We start from the raw sequence: 18,415 nt of genomic DNA, 5'->3' as shown, positions 1-18,415 counted from the left end.
AGCTAAATAAAAGGGCAAAAGGCTTTAGCTGTTCATACCATTAAACATTGAAACAAATTAAGTAAACTTAATAGAGCAAGAATTTATAAACAATACAATCTAGCATTGCACAATAGCCTTAACATGCATTTGTTCCCCAAATCCTGAAACACCTTACAATTAATCGCTATATTATTGATGCCAACTACAGGGATTCTGGTCTTCAACCTATTGATCTATACATACATGAATGTTAGGGTTAAGAGTCACCCAATTGACCCTAATAGCACCGCCCGAAACTCAAATTAACTCAGAAGAAATACGAATTAGAATCTAGTTGTATGTCTCCACTTCAGAAATTCTTAATTTAGATCTCACTCTGGAAGTTTTATTTATAGCAGAGCAAAGGTTTACTGCAGATTGTTCAAGGGAAGGCCGGACCAAGTATATTTTCTTTAACTTAACTGCAATTGTTTAGAGGAATGAATACCAAGTGGAACTAAAACATGGCATGAATTTAACTAAATAGGCTCCCTTTGACCCTATAGTTTTTGTATCCATGGGAAACAGCAGGAACATGACATCTTTAATTGCTCACTTTCCGCAGTCGAGAAGGTTTGCTATACATTGTTTTTATTAAAGGCCATGAGCCACTCAAGATGAATCGTTCTTTCCTCTGCAAATAAATATTGCAGCTAAGGCCTTGACATCGGTCTGAAGCAACAGATAATTCTTCTTCAGCTATTGAGGTTTTTCTACTCACGAGTTACTTAATTTCAAGAACCTTATTATCATGCTTGAGATGTGCAGGGAACTATTTCAAACGCGTGTCCCCAAATTAATTACGAGTCAATCTGCGGGGGATTTGCAGGTATCAACCTGTAACTCTGCACATACTTTGCCCATACACTAAGATTGACTTTGGTGCTCACACAAAGGATGCTTAGAGCAGATTTCTAGTGTAGAATTTGTCAGTTCATTTGCCTGTGGTCTCAAATCAAAATCTCTAGACTCTGTAATGAACTTCTTTCAAAATATAGCTGTACAGAAATGAATTCTAAGACCATTCATTGCCTTGACCATGTCTGCCATGCAAGGTATGTGTGGTATCTGGTTCTCCTCCTTTGGTCTAGTGCTGCTGACATAATGGAATGTAGACACTGGAATCTTGCCATCTCATCAAGGGGTTTAGAATGTATTGGGATGAAATACTGACAGTTTATTCAGGACGCTCTGGGCTGTGGATGGGATATTCTCCACAGAATAAACTACAACCTGCATCTCCATCTACCTTGAGTACTGCTTTGTTTCTTGCCGCGTTTACTAGAGTATGGCAGATCCAGGCAGGAATCGAAGAAAATTGTCACTCCCTGGGAAAAAATAGTTTCTAAACTAGTAGGAAAATAAAATCCACAATGTCTATGGCATGATGCAATGCCGAGAATGCATTTTCACTGAAAATTTTCCTTCCCTGTCAGTGGGAACACTTTCAACAAAAATACCCCATCAGGGCACGCTGATGTCCTGATACAGATGGGCCCCCTGTCCTGGCTGTTGCTCTGCACTCTAGCGGTTTGATAGTGCTATTGCCAGCCAGGCTGTGAATTAACCTCTGTACCTTTATCATTTCATGTCCTAGCGTTAAACATACCTGTCAGAACTTTGTGGCCACATAATTCACATGTTGGTTTTTCTTCTACTGATGGTGGAATCCACAGAATCTCTAGTACTGCCACACAACTACCCCTAGTACATGAAATATTACCGAGTTCAGTCAGTCTTTAGAGATAACTTTAAAACCTGCATAATCTGCAGGAAGGAATGAGTTTCTATTAGAATTGTGTGGTTACCAAGACAGGTGTAACTTTAGAGCCTGCTGTATTTGCCAAAGAATATTCTATTAAAAAATTCCATATTATAGAATTAATCTTCCCGGACTCACAAAAAAAGTAGATACAAAGTAACCTTGCTTTGCGTTATTAGATACAGGTATTTTAAACTCTCCAAAAGAGTTCTTTTAAAAAAGTAGTCTATAAATATTATTCGAATTTTGACCACATAGCTGCCAGTAACACTTTTTAAAAACAATTTTGTTACAGTGGTTTGTTGTGCTCTAGTATTTGTACACCAGGTTTTGGGACTGTGTAAATGAACAATTGGGCTCCATGAATGACTCTTGAAAACTGTAATCAATGTGAGATCTGTATAGCACAGTAAATGGGGACTTTCATGAAATATATCCCAATCCTCTCCCCCAACCTGAAATATAACTATGGGCCTGATTTAGATCTCGGCGGACGGGTTACTCCGTCACAACAGTGACTGATATCCCATCCGTTGATATTTAAATCCCATTGTTTCCTATGGGATTTATATTTCGGCGGTGGGGATATCCGTCACCATTGTGACGGAGTAACCTGTTCGTCGAGATCTAAAAATGGCCCCAAGTCTTTAACCAGCATGCTGCCTTGAACCATTGCCTTTATACTTTGGTGTTCGTGGTGCAGGTGTATATGGTAGAATTTACTAATGACCTCCGTCTACAGACTGCAATATTGTGCCTATCGGCCCCCTATAATGTCATCTTTAGCGGGTGTTTGTCAGCATGCTCCCATCCTGTCTTTAGACCTGGACTGTGTGGGGCAAGTGACTGAGACTGCCTTTTAAGGAAATAGGAGGGAGGACCTGAGGAGTACAACAGGATGGCTTGTTGCTGATGTTGTGGTTGGTTTCTTGGGTGTGTGCCTCCTCTCCAACACCTCACAGATGTAAAAGAATATCTCATTGACAACAAGAGAATGAAGTCTTCTTTTTGATAGCAATTCCCGTTTGATTACTTGAAACTGAACAGTTTGATGGATTGGATAACTTACCACGTATTTCAGATGTCGGTTACTTCATGTATAACAGAAATACAATTCTTGGTCTTTGTAGCTGTCCGATCTACTTTACTTTTTATTCTTGTTGCTGACTGTCCCATTATACTTTCATCTCCTCTGCATACTTTATTTGTGTGAAAAAGGGGCTAGAAGTCCAGCTGCAGCTAGGAAAGAAACCGAAGGTAAACATTTATGTTTTCAAATTTGTGCTTGAATAGTGCATGTTCTGGCTATGATATTGAGTAGTGCATGAGCCTGTTAAGAGATTATAGAGCAATTTCGATAGTTTGTCTTCCTCTTTGTTCTAAGGTCTCTACATGTCTTCTTTTAAAATGCAGCTTATACACTTGGTGTCCAGGAATTCACTCTAATGTGAGAAATTGGACACTGTTTTCCAGTTTTGCACATTTACACGATTGCCACTTTATTTTCCTATTGGTTTTGAGAGGCACTAGTGAGCTGATAGTGTCCAGGAAAATCAAATCCAATCTCTCTGAAATTGATAAGTGACGTACTCCAGTTATCTGTTTGCTTACCAGCAATGAGCTAAAGTTAATCTGTTGTATCCTTCCAGCCTGGTACTTTTGTGTCCATCTGGCTTCTATTACTAGCTATATTGAGGAGGAACAAGGGAAGTCCGTTTCTTTTTTTCATTATTTGCAAGAAACATAAGTGTTTTTAGGATGCAAAATGTTTAAGCACTGTCATAAAAGAAAGAAAGGAGTTCAGTCGCACACACACATTCTTTAAATTATCTTAGTGGAGATAGTTTGGCTTTAAAGGAGAGTACACGGTGGCTGCATAACTGAAGAAATTGTCGCAACTTGGTTGATATACTATCTGACATATATGATAATTGTAAATGCATGAAACATAGCTAGGATTGTGAACGTATTTGTCTAAAATGCTAATGGCATGCAATAGTAAATAAAGTTTAAAAACACTTAGTGGGTATATTGGTAATTAATAAAGTGCACGCTTTCATTGTGTCTTGAATTGTCTATTGGTAACTTGCATGTGCATTTCAATAGAAGAGTACCATTTATTCAAGTAAAAGGAGAATAGTGAAAATGGAAGTTGGTGCATTTTTCTTAGAAATAACTGCACATGTAGGTAATACCTGTTCTACAACAACTTTAAGACATTTCTACCCACAAATTGTGTTTGTCCAGGAAATAAAGTGTGTGAAATATAGCAGACACGGCTACTGTGGGATAGTTGTATCGATGGAGATATATAGGCATGGCCACATGTATTATAGAGTGGTGCTGTGAAAAACCCGGGCTTTTTGCAGTTTCTTCCCACTTCTTGCCCTCATTCTGACTACTAGATGCTGGTTTTCTGACTATGGTCGTGCCTGGGCCTCTACTTGCCAGACCTAGGGCCTGTGTTCTGTGTGAAAGGTACATGGTAATTGGGTATAATTACAATTAGTACTGACAACCTACCTGTAAGTCCCTACTATATGCTAGGGCATGTCGGTTTAGAGGCCCGGTAGATTTAATGCACTTAAGTGTGCACTACTGTGTTGCCTGCTGTCACTTTAAAAGCCAGCCCAGATTTGCAGGCTGCTTTTAAAATAAAACATAGTCGTAAATCGACTGGGGAATTAAAGGTATTTCTAAAAAGTCTTAAACTAACTTATTTGTACATCTAAGTGACCCCCAAGGTCTACCCAAGGGTAGGGTACTATGTTAAAATAAGCAGGGACATTATAAAATATTTTTCCAAGCCCTGGTGAGGGGAAATCTGGCAATTTTGTTTTTCCCCATTGTAGTGCATTAGCTTCATAGGCTAACATGTGAAGGATTTATTAAACTTGTATAAAGTCCAACTGTTGACAGGTAATATATGCAAGTCACCCCTACAGCAGGCCTTGTAGTCCTAAGGCAGGGTGCATCATATTACATGTGAGAGCATACCGAGGCCAGGGACTTTAAAACCCCTGCCACCTTTGATATGCGACCCAGGCTTCCCCCAGACCTGGGCAGATGCCACACCTTGCCCTGAGGCCCATTTGGCTCCTGGACAGGCGGGATATCAGCTATGCTAGGGGGCATGGTGCACTAACAGGCCAGTCACACCCCTAAGGTGGGCTGCCTGATGTGCTCCATGAAAAAAAAATCAACAACTTAGATTTTGCTGGAAATAGGAATTTTGGAAAATTTAATGACCACTTCCCACGGGAAGTGGTCATATAGGGGGTGTAGTGACCCCAAGGATAGGTAGCCCATTAACCGCTACCCTTCCCTCCCCTTAATGCCCCTAAATTGAGTATTTAGGTGGCCCCCTAACACCAGGAACATAGATGTTTCTGAATTAAGAAAGAAGAGGACCGAGAAGAGTCGAAGAAATGAGAACTGGGGACTTCTGGGAAAGGTTGGCGTCAAACCCTTCCTGCCTACCTTCTCCTGTCCTGTCAGTGGTGGGCATCTGACTCGTCCTGCAGCTGTGCAGCCTCAAAAAGCCATGAAGGGCATCCAGCCCTTCACAAAGCTGTCAGCATCTCCCCTGATGTAGACGAGCCACTTGCCTGCAGGCACCGACCTCAACGTCTGGTTTACCATTCTACTGGCCACCGGGTACACTGACGCCACAGCTGCCCAGTAGGAGGTCACTGTGCTCCAAGAGGTCAGATCCGTCTCCCCACCAAGTGAGAAGTCTCCAAGACCAACCGGAGCCACCCTGCACCAATACCCATGGTACCCGACCCTTTGCAGCTACAAAGCTTGTTTGAGTCCTATCTGGATTTCAATGCTACAAAGACCTAGCAGCCGATAAGGGACATCAGCACCACAGACGCAGCACCAAGAGTGGCCCAGCTGTCCTGTCCCACTTTTCAGGTCTGACCGAGAACCGTGAGTGGCTTTGACACACTGGCATTAGCAGACCAAAACAGTCTGCAAAATACCTGTTGTTATATTTTTTTACGAGTTTCTTTGAGTGTGTGTGTCTCATTTATTGACTCTGTGTGTTCAACAAAGGCATTAACACTACCCTAAACTGCTCGGCCACAATACTACAAAAGAGAGCATTTTGCATTATTAATTTAAACACTGTAAGCAAATAAGGGCTGTCTGGACTTAGTATACCTCGGTTTGGTATACTACATAAAAAGCCAGTGTCTGCTGTATTTGCCATAAGAAGATTTCTATTAAAACATTACACAATTAATATTCTCATATTCTCAGAATAATAAAAAATTAAGTTAGTATGTTTAGCATTAGTAGATTTGGTTATTTGAAACTCTTCATAAGAGATCAATTGAAAGTAGTCTTGAAATATTACTAGAATTATGACCATGTGGAACATAGTTGCCAGTAATACTTTTTAAAAACAAATATAATAATTTGTTGCGCTCTAGATAAGTTTGAACCTGGTTTTGGGTAAGTGTATATGGATATTTGGTGTGAATTAATGAGTCTTATAAAGTGTAGAATTTAAAAGATATGTAATGTGAGATTTGTATGGCAGATTACAGGGGAACTTTCATGATTATATATCCCAATCCTCACCCCAACCTGAAATATAACTGGCACACTGCCTTGAACCATTACCTTTTACACTTTGGTGTTCGTGGTGCAGGTGTATATGGTAGAATTTGCTAATGACCTCGGACTACAGCCTGCAGTATTGTGCCCATCGGTCCGCTATAATGTCGTCTTTAGCGGGTGTTTGTCAGTATTTTCCCATCCTGCTTTTAGATCTGGACTGTGTGGGGCAAGTGACTGAGACTGCCTTTTAAGGAAATAGGAGGGAGGATCTGAGGAGTACAACAGAATGGCTTTTTTGCCGGTGTTGTAGTTGGTTTCTTGGGTCTGTGTCTCCTCCCCAACGCCTCCAAAATAAAAATAAAAATCTCCTGGAGTAGATGGGAATGAAGTCTTCTGTTCTCTTTTTTTTATAGCAATTCCTGTTTAATTACTTGAAAATTAACAGTTCTGTTGGATGGTATAATCTAACACCGTATTTCCGATGCCAGTTACTACATGTATAACAAGTACAATTCTTGGTCTTTGTAGCTGTCCCATCTACTTTGCTTTTTATTCTTGTTGCTGACTGTCCTCTTATACTTTCATCTCTTCTGCATCTGTTATTTGTGTGAAAAAAGGGGCTAGAAGTCCAGCTGCAGCTAGGAAAGAAACCGAAGGTAAACATTTATGTTTTCAAATTTGTGCTTGAATAGTGCATGTGCTGGCTATGATATTGAGTAGTGCATGAGCCTGTTAAGATATTGTAGAGCAATTTCGATCGTTTGTCTTCCTCTTTGTTCTAATGTCTCCAAATGTCTCCTTCTAATGTACAGCATATGCATTTGGCGTCCAGTAATTATCTCGCATGTGAGAAATTGGACACTGTTTTCCAATTTTGCACAATGGTCTGGTTGACACACCTTTTGATATTTGCTTTTGATAGGCACTAGTGAGCTGATAGTGTCCAACAAACCAAATCACATCTCTCAGATTGAAAAGTTAGGTACTTCAGTTATCTATGCTTGCTTACCAGCGACGAGTTAAAGCTAATATGTTGATGTATCTTCCCCGCCTTGTATTCATACTCCTCTCCTCCTAATTTCTATTTCTAACCAAATTCAAAAGGAACTGGGGTCGTCATTTCTTTTTTCCCCCTTATTTGCAAGTAAACATCTGAGTTTTAAGGTTTGGAAAATGTTTAAGCACTGTTATACATATACAGAAAAGAATACAGTCACACACAAATAATTCACCTTCAATTAGTGGATATATTGCTGATTGTCATAGTTTACCTTCCCATTGCATCCTACTTTTTATCTATTGGTAACTTACATGTACATTTGAATGAAAGAGTACTTTTTTATAAAAATAAAAGGAGAAAACTTAAAACGGAAGTTGGTGCATTTTTCCTAAAAAAATATAACTGCACGTGTAACTAATGCCTGATATAGGTTACAAACCTTAAGCGATTCCAAACAAGATATTGTGTCTATCCAGACAAAGCTCAGGTTCACCATTGCATCTGGTCCTTTGTCAAGTAGTAGTCCATAATTACCTTGGTCTTTGGCTAGGAGTGCGAAAGAGTTGATTCTTAGCTGTGTTTTGCCATGGCAAAATACCATTATTCTGATAGAGACTACTAGCTGCAGATTCCTTACTTTAGAATATTTCCCAGGCATCAGACTGGATCCTGAATCTTTTGGTGAGCAGAACCCCTGTGCGCCGGTGGGTGACACAGTTTGGCTCTGTGAGGCGTTGTCAGTATCATCTGCGCCAGAAGTGACGCGTGCTGTTCCTATATAGGCGCCACCCCAGAGAACTAACATCAGTTCTTTACTGTCCATGCCAGTCAGTGCAGGTCCAGAGAGATCTAGTCTCCAGTAACATTTTGACTGACCAGTATTATACCTAACTTTTACTCTGGTGTTTTGAGTGAGATCACAATGCCAAGACATGTGAGGATTGCTACGCCAGGCATCCCAAAGTGCTGAGGGAGCAATCCCTGAGGTTCCACGCCACCGGACATTTAACTTCTCGGCGACACTCCAGATCTCGGTTGTGAGGAAGGTCCTGAGACCATTCACAAAGTCATGCCCGGCGATCGCTGTTCCATTCCAAGTAATCGGGCAAGTCCCAAAAAAAGAGGCCGTTGTCACAGAGGTCTTCGACTTTGCTGCACGAGTCTTCGGGTGAGTCGCAAGGCCATCCGTACTCGAGACCTCCTCTGTGGTGGAGCCTGGGTTGTGTGCGTAACGCCTGAATTCCCAGGATTCGGAGTGACCCCTGCCCAACTTAGAGTTCTACAAGGCCATGCACCTCATCTTTGGGCGACCCAACCCCTCTATAGCGCCCATGGGTCCGGGAAGGGCCCTTACTAGTCTTCCACCAACAAGTTCGCCCTCTGCGCCAGTCTTGGCCTTCGAATCGATGGATGGATATGGAGCGGCGCTGGTCGAGCGACCTCTATCTTCCCCGGCATGAGCTCCACTGCTGACGTTGCAGACTCCAGCATCATTCCCGACTCCAGTATGGACCGGGACAAGCATCATCCGACGCCAGCTACAGTGCCGACTGGGGGCAGACTCCCTGTATTGGAGCCAGTGCCTTATTACGACGACAGGCCTGGAATGAGTGATAAATGGAAGGCGGTCTGTGGATCGTTATGGTTAGAAAACATTAGTATATTCTGAGGACACCTGTTTGAGGATCTGGTGGATGCCAGTGGAGCGGACACGTCCCCAGACATTGGTCTAGTCTCTCCCCCTACCATCGCAATGGAGGAGGATGCCTTATTTGCAATGGTGGGACAGAGGGTGGCTGAGGTCCTGGACCTAATACTGCCATCAATGGCAGTCTAGACTAACTACTTAACAGAGGTACTTCAGCTGGGAGTTGCCCCCATAGTACCATTACTCCCATTTAATGAAGCCCTTCGCGAAATCGTTTCCTCACTTGGCACCCCACCCCGGAGAGTTTAGTAGTCCAGGCCTCCACTTCTAAAATTAACCCCAGTGCATTCCCTACCATTCCACCGTAAAGGGAATCCAAATATTGGATACTTTCAGGAAGAGGATGTTCTCTTCTGGTAGCCTGGCACTGCGGTCAGTGGACATCAGGTGCCTCTTGGGCCAATGCCCCCATACAATCTGGGACTCGGTTGCACAAGTGCTGTCTATGGTCTTGGAAGAGGCCAGGGCCATACTCTCTCAAGCAATTGTTGATGGGAGAGATTCAGCCAAGTTCACCATCAGGTGTGGGCTGGACACAACATACTTTCTGGGTAGAGCAGTTTCATCATCAGTGGCTCTTAGGTGCCACGCCTGGTTGAGAACCACTGGCTTTTTGATGGTTGTTCCGGCTTCACTCATGGACATGCTTTTTAGTGGCTTCAGTTTGTTTGGTGAGAAAGCAGACTCAGCGCTGAAGCGCTTTAAGGACAGTAGGGCTATGACCAGGTCCTTGGGCCTTTCTATGGCTCCTCGCCAACCCCAGTCTGCCTTTTGCCACTTTCGTGGCCACGGAAGGCGTTTCCAGCTGCGACTCTACCCTGCAGCCACCACGGGCAGCAAGTTTGACAATCTTTTTGTGGTTGAGGATACTGTTACTACAGACCACATGGGACAGGTAGCCAGAAGTTGGGCTAGTCCACCACCACCCCCCAGCAGCTGTAGCCTCCAAATCCCTTTAGTTTGCCCTCCGACTAGCATGGGCATCCAGTGTGGGGCAGGATATGCCATCACCTGCACCATTGGAGCTCGATAACATCCGATCGTTGGGTTTTGCAGCTCATCCAAAGGCACTACTCTCTTCCCTTTGTGCCCACCCCTCCTCCCTTTGTGACCACCCCTCCTCCTGTGCCTCTCACTCACAACAAGGTGACAGTACCACCTCTCTTCGCTCCATCAGGAAGTTTTAGCTCTCTTGGCCAAGGGAGCTATAGATTAGGTGCCAGCATCTGAAGTAGGTCGTGGTTGCTATTCCCGCTACTTTCTGGTGTCCAAGAAGAATAGAGGCCTTTGTCATATTCTGGATCTGCACCTTTTCAACCTTTTCCTGAAAAAGCAGAACTTCAAAATGGTCATACCTGCACAATTCCTGCCTGCCCAGGACCCAGGAGAGACTAGATGGTAGCGTTGGACCTGTAGTACGCATATTTCCACCTCCGCGTCCTCCATACCCACAGACTTTACCTGCAGTTCCCGTGGGCCAAGAGGACTTTGTTTGCAGTACTCCCATTTGGCCTTACCAGTGCCCCCGGGGTGTTCACAATGGTGATGGCGGTGGTTGCAGTGTTCCTCTGAAGGTCAGGGTTCCCAGTCTTCACCCACCTCAGTGATTGGCTTTTGAAGGCGGGCTCACCACAGGCAGTCGTCACCCACCTCCATAATAAGGCGAACCATCTGTATTTGCTGGAGTTCACTATCGAGTGTCAAAGTCACACCTGCCTCCCTCTCATTTGCTCCCTTTCATCTGAGCTGTTCCGGACCACCTTAACTGTCTGCACTCATTATTAAACCAGCCATTGGTTTTGCAGAACAACTGTTTCTTAGTAGAGGGAGATATTAAAAAAAGAGCAGCTAATTCCTAAAAACATTCTGTATGCACAACACTTCAATCCAACAAGGCCCCCTCCTTTGCCTCGGTCTTTAAGATCTTTAACAGTGTTGCTTTTAAAGTTTCCCTGGTCTTTGAGAGAATATCTAGATGAGCGACAGCCTGCTGATATTTAACGCGATGCCTATCTGACGTGTGACCCACATCACCAGTACTAACTAAAGTTTGAGGGTCAGCTAGGAACTTATCAAAGAGAAAATGTAGAGTGAGACACCAGGGGTTGTGGCCGCTCTCCACTCTGTCCTGAACTACCATATCCATCACTCTGTGCCACAATCTGAGATTGACCATGATGTAATCAATTCGACTCTAAGCCTTTTGGTTTATGTCTTCCCCCATCAAGGGGCTCGAAGGTGGTATTAAAATCCCCATCTGTGATCAAGTTGGCGCCAGATCTGAACTTGTCCGAGTATATTTTAAAAAAATGGAATGTCTCTGAGGCTCTACCCCCTTTTATCCCTCGATCGTAGATGTTCAAGAAAAGCACATTGATACCTCCCTCCAGAGGACAGATTTTATCATTTAAAGACGACCTGACCCATAGTAAAGTGTCTTCCATAGGCCTCCCACACTTACTAGATTTGGCTGGAGTATGATAGAATAATTACCTCACTTTATACAAGAGTTCACAAAGCCAGGTTTCTTGGAACATGCATATGTAATATTGATCGATAAAGTCACCTCAAGGGATTGGCGACAACTTGGCTTTATGGCCAGCCACATTTCAAGAAACCACTGTAGTAGTTACAGACAAATTAGTATATGGGATCATAGCCTGTTCAATGCAGATATCTATAAAGCCAGTAGTAACACAACTAGTTGCTTTTAACGGACAGGGGTTGCACTCTGAGTTAGCGGGCCATGGGTCAACATGGACGGAGTGGCCAAGTTAAAATACGGCTTATCACGCCTGTCAGGGCTAGCTACCTTGAAAGGCATTCCCCTACTGGGAGAGAAAGAACTGACAGCAACTGAATATTCACCTGTGGGGCTGGAAATTAATCAGGGACAATCCTTTCTAGCTGCAAACTGGCCCATAGGAAGCAGCAAATGAACCTGAAAAGACTAGAAGGTGAATTTACAGGACACCAACTACCCATGATGATATTGGAACCTCTGCCTCCATTTCCTTGTCAACAAATATCCTCCAGCCCTGCTAGAACCTTGAACCTATTCCCCGACAATATATGAGCTGAACTCTGCGATTGGCCAAAGAGTTGGGGGTTACCCAGGTTTTTAGTTCCAGGGGCCAAGTGCCTACAGAAATAACCCAACTGAACAGCTGTGACATGCCCAGAGTAAGCTGGAACTTGATTAGCTAACTAGAGTATTTCCCCAGCAACCAAGGGCCTTTGAAAAATGTATGATGACTGAGATTTGCTTTCCCCCCCCCCCACTTAAAAAAATAATTTCAGCATGCAGATTGTACCCAACCCCTCAATCTTATGTTGCTAGTGGATGTCTTTATTTTTAAATTCAATGGTTGTTTCTCAACTCCCAGGAGATAAGCTTGGAACATTAACTAAGACGACCACGTTTATGCTTTGGACGGACTCTATATAAATAGGACTGCTTGGATACTGTGTGTGCGCTTCCCTCAGGTGATCTGCATGATGATGATGCCCAGGTTGCGTGGGTGGGGACAGTGGTAACCTCAAAGTCTATGAGGGAGTGTGTCCCAAAGGCAAGATTCAAAACAGAATCGCAAAATACAGCCAGTAAGGAAACACTGACTCAAAAAGGGAGCTCGAGATCAGAAATTAGAGAGAACCATAAAGGTTTATTACACTTTAAATTGCAATACAGAAGTAATCTCGTTGAATCAATTGAAGTACATAGCCACAAAGGCTCCGAAATAGTACACTAATCAAAAATCAGTTAATTAATTTAAGTCTCAAATGTGCAGCAAGTCAAAGAAAATCAGGCAGTATCCCAAGTAGAGACCCAAAATACCTGGTTCACCCCCAAATTCAAGAATTTATATTGCCATTTTCAGCATAGGGAAACAATAAAACTGCATAGTAAGCATAGTGCGAGCATTATTACAACAAATTATTATATTTAAAAAACAGTCTCATAGCCCTACCATCTAAGCACTAACCCTCTACATGAATATTGATTCAGCCCTTCTGACCTAAAGCCATTTTGCGGTATCAGACTAAACTAGTTACATAAACAACAGAAAACAATTGTGAATGAATGCAGAACAGTGTGCTAGCAGGAAAAGCCATGAAAGAAACAAAAATACTTCCTCCAGCAAGTTCTTCTGAAAGACCATATCATATAAAAAAAGACAGTGCACATCTTGCTGCGTGTGGTATATTTAGAAATTATAGTTCAGCTGCCATTTTAACAAAGATGAAGACATTTCATAACTGATGCTTAGTTAGACTAATCCAGAAAAACACACTAAACCACATCATAATGATTTAATTTCAATATTAAATGCTCTGTGTCATTAGACGTGTAAATTTGATGTATAGAATGAAAAGTATTATTGCACAAATACAATTTATTATGGAAAACATCCACAGTACTAGGTGATTTTAAGTTTCGGTGTTCAGGTACTTTATTCAAAGCTGTGTTGATGCTGCATAACAGCTGCTAAAATACCAAGTCACAAAATACACACAGGCATTTGGCAAAAAAAGTAATTCATGATTTTGTTTCAGTCCGCAGTCAACCTTCACCTGTTGGGCCACCAAGCACAATACCTTATAGTCAAAGTACAGCAAGACCGGTAAGTTAAATCATTAATTAGATGAAATACTTGTTAAATTGTATGAGAAAGCTGTATTTTTTTAAAAAAAACTATAACTCAATTAATTTGATGGGCTGCATCCTTCTCAACTTTACACCATCCTAGGTGTACCTCCAATGGAAAAAAATATCTATATTCCCAATACAAACTGTTGTGTAAAATGACTCGCCAGTCACCACTAGAAACATAGTGAGTCTTGGTACACACTTACATACAGCGTCATGTTGTATTTGAGTTCTTTCTACCACCTCCTAGAGTATTGTCTTGACACCTTAACCTTGCTACCTTTGCAGGCTAGTGGACAAAGACAATAACATTGTTATATAATTTAAGTGCAATAACCTGGCTGTCCCCAAGTCTATATTGGTATCAGTACTCATTTCTGTCAGTCTCCGAGTATTGAAATGCACCACACACTTAGTCAACCAATAACCCGCCTCACAACGAGGTAGCACACCTCGATAGAACGCTCCTCCAGGTGATCTCCTGATATCTGCAATGACCCAAAATGAGCTGAACAGCTCACTCTCTTTGCCTCCCTTAATGATTGAATGCCGCTTTCATGAGCACGATTAGATCACCTGAGGCTAATAGAATTGCTACTTACCTTTCATTGGGACTGCTGTGTTCCAATGGCACTTGCATTTCCTGTCTTTTAGTAAGTACTGCATGTGAGCATGTCATACATTGTTCAAGGACCCTGTTCACTATGGTCCAGACCTCTGAAATTATTTGATTTTTGATACCACATTGTATTTCTGCATAGTTATGGATTTGCCGCATTTGCCATATAATCCTTCATCTGCTGCATAATCTTCATATTTTGATAAATTTATAGCTCAAACAGATCAGAAGTTACTAAAAATGTAGCTACACTTGCTACGAATTGGAAGACCTTCACATAGGCTGACTGGTCACCATTCTGTTGCTTATTTCTGTATTTGGGTATTAAAGTGGTGCTAATTAGGTGAAATTGTTGTCAAGACATTGTTAGCAAGTGTAAAAATTATTAAATAATACTATAATAAGATATGCTGCATTACGCCGCATAATTTAGTCACGCCTGCCGCATAATTTGGTACACCACTGCCTCATAATTCCAGTGGCCCTGACTATGGTTAGTTGCTGCTTAATCCCAGTTGCTCGTAATCCCAGTTCATACCCAGGAGTCCCAATGAGAGATAAGTACCAATTATGGAAGGTTCAGGTGATCTAGTCATTCTACCAAGAACAGCATTGCCACCTTAAGGTAGGCAGAGAGTGAGCTGTACCGTTCATCTTTGGGTGATTACAGACATCAAGAGACACCCCAGTTGAGCGCTCAATGGCACCACCATCTTAGCCATGTGCTGCATGCCTGGAATCAATACTTGATCACAATACTAAATTAAAGAGGGACAAAGAGTGGGACACTTTTCTCCAACCTGGAACCAACTATAGCTAATCATAAGACCTGTCTTCTTTCCAGTCTACGAGCACAATGAGACCTTAGGATGGTCATGCATTTAAACAATTTTAAACACACTAAATTTATTTTATGTTCTAGTTCTCTCTAAGAATTTTTACAACGTTTTTCCTCGCCTCAATGTAATACATAAAATAAAAATGCAGTCTTTGTTATTTCAGGTGAAGGTTTCTTTCCAAGAGGTGATTTTATTTTTTCAAACCTTCATTACGGAGTTGATTATTCTATAAACAATGTATTATATTCTTTTTTGGGGGGGAGGGAGTTTTATATACCGCAAACTCGACCTGAAGGTATCAGAGCGCTTTACATGTGCATCAGTTTAGTTACAGACTGACACATTCATTTTGTTAGGCACGGGCAGATTAAGTGATTTGACCAAAATCATAGGGGGTTGAGAGTCCCTGCCGAGACTCGAACCTGGTTCCCCCGCTTCGAGGTCGACTGCCCTAGTCGTTAGGCCACATCTTCTCCCCATTTTTTAGTAGTGCTATGGTCAATACACAGGACTTGTCTACTTTAAGTTGACTGGGTTGCCCTTGTTAAATGGAAGCAAAGCATTCAATCTTAATGATGTGTTTTGAGAGTTAAAACAAAGGGTTGATTAGGTTACACATAGGTACATGGATTTGGATGGTTTATTAAGTAAAATATCATAAAGAAGACTTACAATTGAGGCATTTAATATATTTGACTTGTGGTCTCTTGCCAGCTGGCTGCACCAATAAAGAGAAACATACCTAATGTCTGCTCTGTGTGATATCTGATAAGGACCCTTGTACGTCCCTGTTGGACATTGACTGAACCCAGTCAATCAGGGGAAAGTAGTTTTAGTGCCAAACCAACATGGCACCTTAGTCGAGAGCTCCTTTTGAGTCCGGCACTCTGGGCAATATCCTGTCATTCCGACCGGCCTAGTCCCCAAGAAAATAGCTGAGTGCAGAGGAACAGATGTTTGAAACAGGAACAGCAGTTTGGAACCACTTTACAGCACTGAAACAGGCTTGCTTACCCTAAGATTAGAGACACTCTTCTCTGGAGTAAAGACAGCTGGTAGAGTGTGGACGCTGTGCACCAAACAAAGCATCTGGGGTGCAGGAATTAGAAGGGCGCCACTGGTAGAGGAAAAGAACCAGCCCAGTCTCACTCTTGAGGCCCAGCAGTGGCATAGTACGTTCCAGTCCTGCCAAAATACTGGAGGCGGGAGCACAGGTGGTCTTGGGGTGGAGTGCTTGTGAGTCCAAGACCAGCGTTGTAAGGTTGCTCCCCGAGAGGAGGCAATATAACAGAAAACAGCTGCATCGACATTGAGGGTAACTGATGCCCCCACTCCTTGCGGTGACATGACTCCCACCAGGATCTAGTCAACTAAATCAGGCACGACCACTGCACAGAACTAGAATCCCCAAGTGGGAAGACGCTGTGCCTGCTGCACCCCCAAACAGGGTACGTTTAGTGACGGGGGAGAGTAATTTGCTGAGAAGACGATTTCCAAAGTGAATGTTAAACAACCATAACAACCCAGTAATTTGGCCTGTCACCCAGAGGGCTTGAATTGGAAAGGGACAGCCGCTCATGCAGTAATCAACAGATTGGTCCCACTTGCAGCAGATTATATGAACGGGCCCTCCCCTGACAACAATGGTGCAAGGCAGGAGTCCCTACACTGGTGAGGCTTGATAAGTATGCCTTCTGAAGGGACATGAGCAGAACCAATGCACCGCTGACCTCTGATCCCATCAGCAAAGGAGACCACAACTCCTCCTTTTTTTAGGTTTGAGAGATCCACTCTAGAAGGCAAAATTGACACAGTGGTTCTAGATAATCCCCCTGATACATGCTACCTACAAAAAGATCTCTGCCAGGGCGACAGCACAGAACAACTCCTGATGAAGCGCTCTGATTCATTGAAAACCCTGCACAAAGAGATGCTGTTCCTCCAAATTACAACTCAAAGACTGTACGCTAGAGCTCAGGATGTTGAGGGAAGGACTCTGTGCAATAACATCCATCTGGTGGGCGTGTTGGAGCACTATTACGAAGGGAGGGACCCAAAACACTTCCTGTATGACTTTATTAAGAACATGGTGTGACCAGAGTATTTCTATCCATTTTGTAGTCCAGTGAGCGAACAGGGTGCCCGGAGCAGTGCCTAGAGCTGGAACCAGGCCTAGGCCCTAATAGCTAATAGTGGTGCTGCAATGACAGCAAAAGAGCTGAAGATGTTGTAACGGAACTGATGTGACACTACCCTAACCAGAGAATGCACGTATGAGGGACACGTTGCTCTCTGGCATGCCGACACAGCCCCACCCTCATCCCACGGATTGGAGTACACACAGTGACTTCTGGTTGGTACAATCAAAGTTTTAGGTTTGTTGAGGTTCACGGGGGGGTGGCAGATGCCTTGGGCATTGGGGTTGTGAACAGTTATAAGGCTGCGGCATGAGGCAGAAGAGTTGGGGGAATAGGGAGTTCTGGCATCACTGGGTTTACATAGCAGCTATTCAGAGAGAAGGGCGTGGAGAGGAAGGCATGGGTTTCTATTCTATTAAGAATAACAAGGATTATTGGATCACACAGGCTTAGGCTCAAAATACTCATGTGGAAAGAAAATTGCCTGGGATGAAAGCTGAAGAGAGAAATAGTGACCAAGTTCCTCTCAAGACATGACCGTGACGTAGTCCTCCTGGAGACCGACCCTGGTGGGGACTAAGTGTGGATTTCTCGCCATGTGTTGATACACGGTTCTGGTCCATTCAGTGTTCATGTCTGCTCATGGGGTACCTGCATTCTGGTACCGAGGTATCTCCAACTAGTGGTGACTTCAGATTGGGTAGATCCAGGAGGCTGCTATTCAGGGATCATTTGGGAGTAAAATGGAAAAAAAGTTGTACTAATGTCGGTATTCTTCCTTCCCCCAGGCCTGCAGTCCTTGGAACTAGGAATAGCAGGGGAATTGGATAGGACAGATCCTAGATTAAATAATGGTCATAAGTAGGTGCCTACATCTTAATCTACATGCCAACATGGATAGGATCACTGCCACAATTCTACCGGGAAGGATGACAATAGACTGCAATTTCACAAAGGCTCTGGGTCTGTTGATCTTTGGAGAGAATAAAACACGACAGCACGCCAATACTATTATGTCACCGGCGATTACATGCTCTCTTAAGATTATTTTCTGATCCCAAGGACGCAGGATAGGAGATTTTGGAGATACACATTACTTACCACGTGG

General features: G+C 43.0%; 1 protein-coding gene across 4 annotated transcripts in view; it reads left to right on the top strand.

Annotated features, from left to right (window-relative positions):
• The window catches only part of SYNJ1 (synaptojanin 1), a 668,969-nt gene that overhangs the window by 596,217 nt on the left and 54,337 nt on the right, over window positions 1-18,415 (top strand). For 3 of the 4 annotated variants that reach the window (XM_086933998.1, XM_086933997.1, XM_086934000.1), the window contains exons 26-28: window positions 3,002-3,040; window positions 6,970-7,008; window positions 13,618-13,685. In XM_086933998.1, the coding sequence (XP_086790124.1) occupies window positions 3,002-3,040; window positions 6,970-7,008; window positions 13,618-13,685 (146 nt within the window). The remainder of the gene's footprint in view (window positions 1-3,001; window positions 3,041-6,969; window positions 7,009-13,617; window positions 13,686-18,415) is intronic. The other variant, XM_086933999.1, reaches the window with a different exon arrangement.

Source organism: Lissotriton vulgaris, chromosome 8 (assembly GCF_964263255.1).
Source record: "Lissotriton vulgaris chromosome 8, aLisVul1.2, whole genome shotgun sequence".
Classification (NCBI taxonomy): Eukaryota; Metazoa; Chordata; class Amphibia; order Caudata; family Salamandridae; genus Lissotriton; species Lissotriton vulgaris.
Note: the sequence above shows the minus strand (reverse complement) of the source record. Positions and strands in the feature narration are given on the sequence as shown.